Here is an 11,179-nt window from a genome sequence, read left to right on the forward strand (position 1 = left end):
TGGCGAGTTTTAAGGCACTTTTCACACACTTTTGAGGGCCATTAAGACATTCAAAACTTAACGTTATTAAAGTATTATTAAAGTCAGTAGGTATACGGATTCCTACACATTTTTTCGGATCCAAGTGCAGTTCTTTCAATATGTTTAATACCATTTTTTCCAATGCTTCTCCTGGCAGGCCTTCTTTTTCCCCTCTTCCTTGATTTTCACTAATTATTTTTATGTTCTCATAAGCGTCAATGAACCTGACAAAGTCTTTACGAATGTTTTTATTGTGTATGTATCTCAAAATTAGAGAAAGCTGTTCCATGTGGGAACGTCGTCGGTCGTTTCGTCAAATATGACGAATTTGTCAAATAATACTTTGTTCAATTATTTCTTCACAACATGTTCATCAATTTATCAATTTATATTCTTTTTCTCATGATCATCTTTCAGTGCGTCACAGTTTTTCGATTTCTCTCTAACGCATTAAATTGTATGTGACAGAAAAAAAGGCACGTCTGGGAATACTTCGGTAATTATTCTAGTTCGGTGATTATTCTAGTTGTCGATAGATGGCGCCATAATCAAAAAAGAATTATTTATTAAATAAAATAATAATATTATCAATATAATCTGTACAATTTATAAGACTATACAAATGAAAGAAAATACCATTTTATAAATGCAATAGACACAATTGATTTGGTTTTATTCCAAATTGAAAATAAAATTTGACAACTGTCAGATTTAACTAAAATGTCACGTTAGAATAAATGTCATAAATGTGTATTATCACGGACTTACCTTTTTTTCTATAATTTGTGACGCACTGAAAAATGTTCATGAAAAGGAGAATATCAATTTATTTTGAATGGTGCTACTAAAGTATGTTGCTCAGGAAGATGCTGTGGATAGGTGTTGTTTAAGAGTCTTATCTCCTTATGCGACTTTAAACCTTAATAATTCCCCTCATTGCTAGGTCCAGCATCTTCGTCCAGAAGCAGAAGGCCATTATCACGATGGCCTCTTAGAGGAATATTTTGTCGACCTAAAAACACTATAGACTCTACTTTTGGTCGTAGTCTTTTTCAATTTTCTTGTATCTCTTTAGATCCCTGAGAGTCTATCTGGTTAATGACTGACTTTTGCGGGTTGCGATAACTTTGTAGAAAATCTAGCCCAACCTGATCGAATTTCTTGTGGTATGATGTTTTTTCATGGGTTTGTATGCCTCCGTCTTTGCCCATGAGTTTGGCGAAAGATGATAAAGGTTTAGTGACAAGCTTTTGAGCTGTCATCCCTTTATTGTGACCATATTTTTCATTAGAAAAATAAAACGCAATACTTACAAAACAATATCTTTTGAATATGCGAAAGTACCAACCCACTCCTTTGTTCTAAGCGCTGGTGACCAAGTAACGCTTCATTTATTTTTAATTCTGTATGTGTACAGAATGTGGAAATTTACACGATTTTAATGGCTGCCGAGATCGTTCTAACAATCGGCACTCTGTAAAATTATCAACGTTTTGATTTACAAAACATCGTATGTCATTCCTTAAGCTACCGTTACTACTTCTAGTCAAGAAGACATATTTATCCTCTGTTTTGTACATATATATGTGTTTGTGTTTGAAACTAAAAACATTTGAACTGTAAATATTTAAATTTATATATTTTTTAAATTCTCGGAGGGGGCCATGGCCCCCATATGCTGTACTGGTCTCTGTGTGCATGGCACAAATCCTCACTGTTTTAGATAGGCGAAATGCTTTTTCACCGATTTTAAGATTTCTCTTTATAACACAGGGATAAGTTAGTACTGGCTGGTTCAATTTGAATTCTGCACCAGAGCATAGTATCTGTACTTTGCCACGTGTATCCAGCGGCGTAAAGCAAGTAAATATGATTAATAAATAAAGTTAAATTTTAATGATTCTATGAGATTAACAAAATATTTTAATAATATTATAATATTTATGAGATTTAAAAAAATTATATTTTAATGAACTTTTAAGGGGTGTTCACTGCACAAGTGAACCAATGGAGAAACCGTCCCTGATCCAACGAACGTGTGCTGCATACCAGCGGTGTAGTCGCAAATTAAGCAGTACCGGAACGCTATGACTTTGTGATATTGCTTGTCAGTGCAGTGCAGTGGTCAATTTTTCGCGGGGTTCAGTTCGCTAGAATCTCCAAGGTGGTGAGGATAAAGAAGGGGGGGGGCGAAACAAGAGTGAGAAATATGAAAATCAGCTCACTTTTTAAATTTTAATTGAAACGTTTCTTTTTTTTGTTTTTAAATAAATAAAAGCTTTATAATCCCGTAGTTATTGAAATCTTAAAAAAATTTAACTGACAGGTGACAACAACGTATTTTATACAGTTAATTTAATTTTTTGTTTAAAAATACTGACAAAATGTGCTTAACACATTAGGCAAAATACATTGTTCATAAATTTCTTACAAAAAATATTACCATCTCCATCATCACAAAAAAATGCAAACAAGCAGTACCGGAACAGCGTTCCGGTGCGTTCCGGCTACACTACACCCCTGCTTGAGACCATGCACAAAGAGCGAGAATTGATCAACGTCATAAAAATGGGAAAGGTTCAATACTTCGCTACTTCGGTCATATAATGAGAGGACCTAAATATCGCTTACTCCGGTTGATCATTCAGAACAAAATCGAAGGAAAACGCTGGATTGGAAGAAAACATCTGTCCTGGCTGCGTAACATTAGACAATGGACAGGTCAACGGCCGAGGAATTGTTTCATGTAGTTGCGGACCGACAAAACATTTCATCAGCTTGTTAATACGACGATAGCTAACGCTTGAAAACAAGCACGGCACACAAAAAAGAAGATGGCGCTACAGCCCAAGCCCCATCATCCTCCTCCATGGTACAATAAATTCCCCATGAAAGTTTATTGCACCATGATCCTCCTCCAAGCATCTAATAATATAATTTCTTTAAGTAATTTCAGTGTTAATACTAATCAAGGGGTATAATCATCTTTTCTCGTTAAGAGGTTAATATAAGTCTCAAAAACCTACAATTGTCAACAGGTTATAAGTATTTGAAAGATCAGTAAACTGCTTATCAATGACAGATAAAATTATGAGTATATTTATTTTATTACTATTAAATAAACCAGGCTTGTTTGTTCGCTTGTACATTAACAATATTTTTATCTCGATTATTTAATCATATTAACAACTATTGACGATGCTATCAACAAATATATTTTAAATGAAGTACATAGGTGTAATCTACAGTGTTAAAGGTCACAAATTATGTATTTTAACTCACGTAACTTAGGTATTGTTAACAATGAATATTTGTCAACAATAATTGTTAAGAAAGGATTTTAAATAAATTCAAATCGCAACATACAGGAAAGAGGAAGTGGATAGGACTCATTATCGTCGAATTCTGTGTTTATTAACATACAGAATTTAAAAAAAAAAATACATCAACTTATCAACAAACTGATAAGTTACTGATAAAAATTCTGCAGTAACAAACTTTCATGATATTTGGCAACATTAAGTCAAAGAAAGTGTGAAAAAATCATTGATGAAACAAAAAATAATAATAATTAAGATTGCCACACAAGGCCAGTTGCTTGTTATACAGGGTGTAAAAATGCAGGTCATAAATTAAATGACATATTCTTAGACCAAAAATAGCTCGATTGAACCTAACTTACCTTAGTATAAATGTGCACATAAAAAAGTTACAGCCCTTTGAAGTTACAAAATGAAAATTGATTTTTTCCAATATATCGAAAACTATTAGAGATTTTTTATTGAAAATGGGCATGTGGTATTCTTATGGTAGGGACATCTCAAAAAAATAATAACAGTTAAATTTGTACACCCCATAAAAATTTTAGGGGTTTTGTGCCCTTAAACCCCCCAAACTTTTGTGTACGTTCCAATTAAATGATTACTGCGGTACCATTAGTTAAACACAATGTTTTTAAAACTTTTTTGCCTCCTAGTATTTTTTCGATAAGGCAGTTTTTTTAATATGTCTACATGAACATTTTATGGGAGTTTTGTTCCCTTAATAGCTCCAAATGTTTGTGTACGTTCCAATTAAATTATTATTGTGGTACCATTAGTTAAACACAATGTTTTTGAAACTTTTTTGTCTCTTAGTATTTTTTCGATAAAGGATTTTTTATAAAGATATTAATATGTTTCAAAATATACAAAAAAAAATGTAAATTCACAATAAATTTTCATATTATTACCAGGTCTCAATAATCTTACTTACCAAGTAAAAATTTGTGATGGATTTTACAAATGTTCAAAATATCTCGATAAAAACTGACTTAGCGAAAAATTACAAGGAGACAGAAAAGTTTTAAAAACATTTTGTTTAACTAATGGTACCACAATAATAATTTAATTGGAACGTACACAAATATTTGGGGGGGTTTAAGGGAACAAAACCACCATAAAATTTTAATGGGCTGCACAAATTTCACTTTAATTATTTTTAAGATGTTCCTGCCATAAGAATGCCACATGTCAATTTTCAATAAAAAATATCTAATAGTTTTCAATATATCGGAAAAAATCGATTTTTATTTTGTAACTTCAAGGGGCTATAACTTTTTTTCTGTGCACATTTGTACTAAGGTAAGTTAGGTTCAATCGAACTATTTTTGGTCCCACAATACTTATGTGATTTAATTTATGACCTGTATTTTTGTTACACCCTGTATAATTGAATATGTTTGGTTTTCATAAACTTCATATTGAATTTAACTACTTAGAAATTTTGAACAAACTTCACCTCGGATCAGAGTCCAAGTAGGCATAGCAAAGCATTTAACAGGAGTGACTTTAGTGGGATATATTTTGTCTCCTCCTTCTTCATGGGCCGTCTTTATTATTGGAGGTGAGCGTTTATCCGCTGGGAGGATTGACATGGAAGGGATATGACATGTCGACAGTGCTTCTCATGCTGACATAATTTGTAAGCCGTCCCCCACTGGCGATAAAATCAATTCTTTTTCTTCATTATATTTTCTTACCATAGTAATGAAATCCACCTCTTCTTTTCAATCTTTGGAAACACAAAGAATCTACATATCTCTCTTTTACTATAGTATTTACAATCCACGGCAAATCACATTACCATTTTTATTTGCAAAATACAATAAATAGAAACAGACTGTTCGACTTGTACACACTTCTATATAAATCAAAACGGGAACTGGTGTATGTTTTCAAAGATTGCTAGTGTGTAAATAAATTTATTAAATCAGCTAAGTACTTTCAGCATTTTTAATGCCATCATCAGAGCTATCGTCTTATAATTGTAACTACCTCAAAGGAAGAGAAAACTTTGAACAAACACATTCTCATATTAAAAACTAACCCAGGGATCTAACCACTCGTTAGGGTAAAAACCCTTAAATGTATAAAATATTCACATTTAATGTATTTTAAAAAATGGCTACCATTTTTACAATCAACAGCTGTTACTATAACCATTTGCTATAATGGTAGCCATTTTTTAAAATACATTAAATGTGAATATTTTATACATTTAAGGGTTTTTACCCTGACAAGTGGTTAGATCCCTGGGTTAATTTTTAATATGAGAATGTGTTTGTTCAAAGTTTTCTCTTCATTTGAGGTAGTTACAATTATAAGACGATAGCTCTGATGATGGCATTAAAAATGCTGAAAGTACTTAGTTGATTTAATAAATTTATTTACACACTATCAGTCTTTGAAAACATACACCAGTTCCCGTTTTGATTCAAAATACAATGGTTTACAAAAGTACCTTTGCTTGGTGAATATCACTCAAAAACTATATTTCATAGAAATTAAAGACCGAATTATGATGATCTTATCTTAAAAACACTATATTTAAGCAGAAAAAGCAGCAGATAATGCAAAATTTCAACTTTATAGGAATTAAAGAGGCTTGAGATTGGGCAAATCATGGCTTTTCAATCTTTGTTTACAAATAACAATATGACAGTCGTGACGCCACACTTCCTTAAAATCTCTTCGTATTTTTCTATACCAAATTAAAACTATATTTATGTATTATATCAGACATTTTCTACCATATAGACTATTTATAGCAAATTTTTATTAGTGTATTGATACATTAGCACAACATTAATAGTAAAATTTTAAATAATCTCTTGGTTTGTAAATCACACATAAAGCATGCACATAAGATCGTCCCCCGCGACGTCAGAGTGTACCACGTGACCTATAATCAGAGTTAACTTTCCCAGCGGATAGTGACACACGTTTCTCTGTCTTCTAAAAGTCTAGTCATGTCCAGTTTCTTTATTTAATTTATTATTTGATGTTTGTCTTAAAGCTAAAACTGCTCACTTTCTCGTTGTGTTTGTAGGTAATGATCCTCATTACAGGTTCTCAAAAGGCATTCGCCTTATACAAAGCCATAGAAGAAGGTATTAACCATATGTGGACCGTATCAGCATTCCAACAACATCCCAATACTTTAATGATATGTGACGAAAACGCTACATTAGAGTTGAGAGTTAAGACTGTAAAATATTTTAAGGTAAGCTAGACATAAATTATTAAAAACGCATCATACAATTTGAATATATCTGTATATCGTGGCCTTAGTACTATAACTTAGACTTAGTTTATGTGATGTTAATGTTGAGGCCATGATCCTCTGTATCTGAATTAATATTATTTACTATCTCTTGTAATTCTTCTATGCTGTTTGTTATGATAGATGTATCATCAGCATATCGCAAATTATTTATTACCTTTATATTAATACCGTTTTCATTCTACTGTGCAAGATGAAAGACCTTTTCTACATAAATGTACATAAATGTCTAAAAACTGCAAAAACTTCTGAAACTGGGAAAGACCCTGAACTACTGTGTAGCTACCGTCCGATATCTCTGCTATGCCATTTGTATAAATTGTATGAACGCCTCATTTTGAACCGCATACTGGAAAAATTAGATGCAAAACTAATCCCACAACAATCAGGCTTTAGACCAGGTAAATCATGCACAGGCCAAGTCCTGAACCTAACAGAGTACATAGAGGAGGGATTTGAGCAGAAAGAGATAGTGGAAGTAGCCTTGATAGACCTCACAGCAGCCTATGATACGATAAACCGCAGAACCTTGCTAACTAAGATCTCACTGTGCTTGACTATGACCTGGAAAATATCATTAGATCACTGTTGTGTAATAGACGCTTCTACGTTGTGCTAAATGGAAAGAAGAGCAGATGGACCCAAAAAATGGCCTACCTCAAGGAAGCGTTCTGGTGCCGTCCCTATTTAACATCTACATCACCGACCAATCAATGCACCCCCAGACTGAGAATTTTCTTTACTCTGACGACCTTGGTATCGCCGTAAAGGGAAAAACACTCACACAAGTAGAATCGACAATGAAGAGGCTTTAAACATGATGTCAACTTACTACACACAAAATTCATTAAAGCCAAACCCTACTAAAACTAAGGTATGTGCATTCCATCTCAACAACCATTTGGCGCATGTAAAAGTGAAATGTAGGTGGGCCGGCGTAGCTCAGGCGGTAGTATGCTTGACTCGAGTGCTGGTAGGCTGGGGTTCAAATCCTAGCGCTGGCAAGAACAACTAGACATTTTTAAAATCTTTATAGGCCCCAGGTCGACTCAGTCTGAATAAAATGAGTACCTTGGGTAAAACCAGGGGTAATAATAGGCGGTTGAAGCTTAGCACTGGCCCTGGTACCTTCCTTGTATACCGTAGGCCCTAGATATAACAGACTACCCTGCTATAATCCCAAAACCCGTGTCAGCGGTATAAAACGGGAGACTATTATTTATTAAAACTGAATGTATCTTGGGAGGGACAATGCTTGGAACACACTGATAGGCCCAAATATCTTCGATTGATACTAGACCGGTCACTAACATTTGAATTCCACTGTCAGAGTACAAGACAAAAGGTTTCTACGAGAAACAACCTTTTCCGGAAACTTGTAGGGAGCAAGTGGGATGCAAACCCCAGGTCTTAAAGTCAAGAGCTGAAGCTTTATGTTTCTCAACAGGGGAATATGCTTGTCCCGTCTGGGGTAGATCTAGACACTCACAGCAAGTCACCACGGCGTTAAATGAAACGTGTAGAATAGCTACCGGTTGTGTGAAGCCTACCCCTCTACCCCTACTGTACCGAGCAGCTGGATTCGTATCACCAGACGACCGTAGATGCGCCTCACAATATGTGGAGAAGTTCAGGCAAACTTTCGATGAAAGGCACCAATTATACGGGTTTGATTATCAGCCAGGAACCAGCCGACTTAAATCAAGGAAAAGGTTTATGAGAAATGTCATCGTCAAACCACCCGAACTGTTCCCCCTACATCCAGAACGACCTAATGGATTGAACCTGGACTGGATCTGGCGGGCACTCAACCGCATACGCACCGGTGTTGACCCTGTAAAACAGAACCTCATTAAATGGAGCATCAAGACAAATAACGACGCACTTTGTGAATGTGGGGAAATACAAAACGTGGAACACTTGAGAGTATGCAGACTTTGCCCATCACAGTGCACCCTCGATGATTTATGACTCGCAAATACAAAGGGTCTAGACGTAGCCCGATACTGGGCAGAAAAACTAGTCGGATCCAGACACGAAAAAGTAAAGTAGGTACGTTAAACAGCAGAGGGGAGAGGATGCAGCTCTGTCTCACGCGTTTACTTATATCTACTTGTTCTGTATACAGGGTCTTAGTAAATAAGTATGAAAACTTCGGGCTAATTCGACATGAAAAACTAATGCAGGTTTGCTCTATAAACATATGTCCGCAAATGCTTCGTTTCCGAGATACGGGGTGTTGAAATTTTTATTTCAAACTGCTAATTTATTTATTGCTCTAAGACCAGTTGAGCTATGAAAATTAAATTTAGTGAGTTTTAGAAGGTAGTTATTTCGCATTTTTTGACATACAATTAAGAATTTTGTATTCATCATTGGCGCGCCTACGGGTAATGGTCTGAATTTTTTTAAAGAAAAATAATAGTACGCCACTGAGATATTTCGAATAAAAAATTATTTTTAAATTCCACGTCTAATTTGTGAAAAAAAAACCTTTCTTGCCTTTTTTTCATGTGGTGCACCGGTTTTATGCAGAAAAATAAAACATCTTGACGCGTATTTTTCATTTTTTAATACATTATCAAGAAATATCCAATATAATAATACTAAACTGGAACAATAACAGAAAATATTACTAATAAGATTTTAACTAGGTGCAGAGCTACAACAAATGTTAAAAATGACCTCCTTTAGAGGTTACAGAAGAATTTTATATTCATCATTGGCGCGCGTACGGGTAATGGTCTGAATTTTTTTAAGAGAAAAATAGTACACCACTGAGATATGTCAAATTAAAAATCATTTTTGAATTGCTGGTTTAATTTAAGACAAAAATTTTTTCTTGCCTTTTTTTCATATGCGGCGCAGTTTTTATGCAAAAAAATAAAACATCTTAATGTTTACAAAGTATTTGAACTAAGTTTCTATGCATGGAAACTACTTCAAATACTTTGTAAGCGTTAAGATGTTTAATTTTGTGTATAAAAACGGCGCCTTGTATGAAAAAAGGCAAGAAAGATTTTTTGTCGTAAATTGAACGAGGAATTCAAAAATGATTTTTAGTTTGACATATCTCAGTGGCCTACTATTTTTTTCTTAAAAAAATTCAGACCATTACTCGTACGCGCGCCAATGATGAATATAAAATTCTTCTGTTACCTGTAAAGGAGACCATTTTAAACATTTCTTGCAGTTTTGCACCTAGTTTAAATCTTATTAGTAATATTTTCTGTTATTGTTCTAGTTTAGTATTATTATATTGGATAGTTCTTGATAATGTATTAAGAAATGAAAAATACGCGCCAAGATGTTTTATTTTTCTGTATAAAACGGTGCACTATATGAAAAAAAGGCAGAAAAGGTTTTTTATTAAAAATTAAACGTGGAATTTAAAAATAATTTTTATTTTGAAATATCTCGGTGGCGTACTATTTTTTTCTTTAAAAAATTCAGACTATCACCCGTATGCGCGCTAATGATGAATACAAAATTCTTAATTGTATGTCAAAAAATGCGCAATAACTACCTCCTAAAACTCACCAAATTTCATTTTCATAGCTCAACTGGTCTTAGAGCAATAAATAAATTAGCAGTTTGAAATAAAAATTTCAACACCCCTTATCTCGGAAACTAAGCATTTGCGGACATATGTTTATAGAGCAAACCGGCATTATTTTTTCATGTAGAATTAGCCCTTAAAATGTTTCATACGTATTTACTAACACCCTATATAGTACCGTTTTTGAAACTAAATTGAGTGTCTTTGATCTACTATAATTAAATTGATAGCTATCTATTTGTCTATTTCGTTATATGTAAAATAATTTAACTTACTGACTTATAATGTTACGATAGTGTCACTGCAAGTAAAGAGACAGATGGAATTAGCATTAGAGTCGATTTTATGGCATTGGTAGTGAATGTTAGTAAATCTACAAAGGGATAAAAATTTGACGACTCTAAATTTTTGAATATAAGGTAATAATAATTTTAGAGATAATTTGGATAACTTTGATAATTTAGAGTTGTAAACATTTGTTTTGTTTTTTTTTGTATTACTTCTTTCAGTGGAAATGCGAATATTTTTTCAACATACTTATATATTTTTTAGGCACTAAGTGACTATCATACCAACCAACTGTTGAAGCATGACAATATTGAACAGTTTAGGATCTTTCACTGACAGTATTTGTATGATTATTTATGTAAGAGTTTTAAAAGGCAATAGCAAAATAAAATGGTGTACTGTTTGATATGGGATAAATATAATAAAATATAAAGATATTCTTGTTTTATTTATTTTTAATATAATACTACAGATCATCCTAAACCATTTTTTCAGTGCGTCACAGATTATCGAATTCTCTCTAACGCATTACAGTTGGAAGTGACAGAAAAAACAAACCTCTGTGATTATTAGTTGTAGATAGATAATGTCAAGTTCCTGGTAAAGTTTTATTGAAAAATGTACAAAAACAAGTAAAATAAAAAAAAGAATGTGTGTGTACTTTGTACGCACGTAAGAAGTTATACTTCTATTATAATATAATCTAAC

General features: G+C 33.4%; 1 protein-coding gene across 3 annotated transcripts in view; it reads left to right on the forward strand.

Moving 5' to 3' along the window:
• Positions 1-10,908, forward strand: part of LOC126885293 (glucosamine-6-phosphate isomerase) — a 48,246-nt gene extending 37,338 nt beyond the window's left edge. For 2 of the 3 annotated variants that reach the window (XM_050651804.1, XM_050651802.1), the window contains exons 4-5: positions 6,391-6,564; positions 10,736-10,908. In XM_050651804.1, coding sequence (XP_050507761.1) covers positions 6,391-6,564; positions 10,736-10,807 — 246 coding nt within the window. In that variant the 3' untranslated portion in view covers positions 10,808-10,908. Of the gene's footprint in view, positions 1-6,390; positions 6,565-10,479; positions 10,593-10,735 lie in introns of those variants that run through there. The other variant, XM_050651803.1, reaches the window with a different exon arrangement.
• Positions 10,909-11,179: the final 271 nt, after the last annotated feature.

Source organism: Diabrotica virgifera, chromosome 5 (genome assembly GCF_917563875.1).
Source record: "Diabrotica virgifera virgifera chromosome 5, PGI_DIABVI_V3a".
NCBI lineage: Eukaryota > Metazoa > Arthropoda > Insecta > Coleoptera > Chrysomelidae > Diabrotica > Diabrotica virgifera.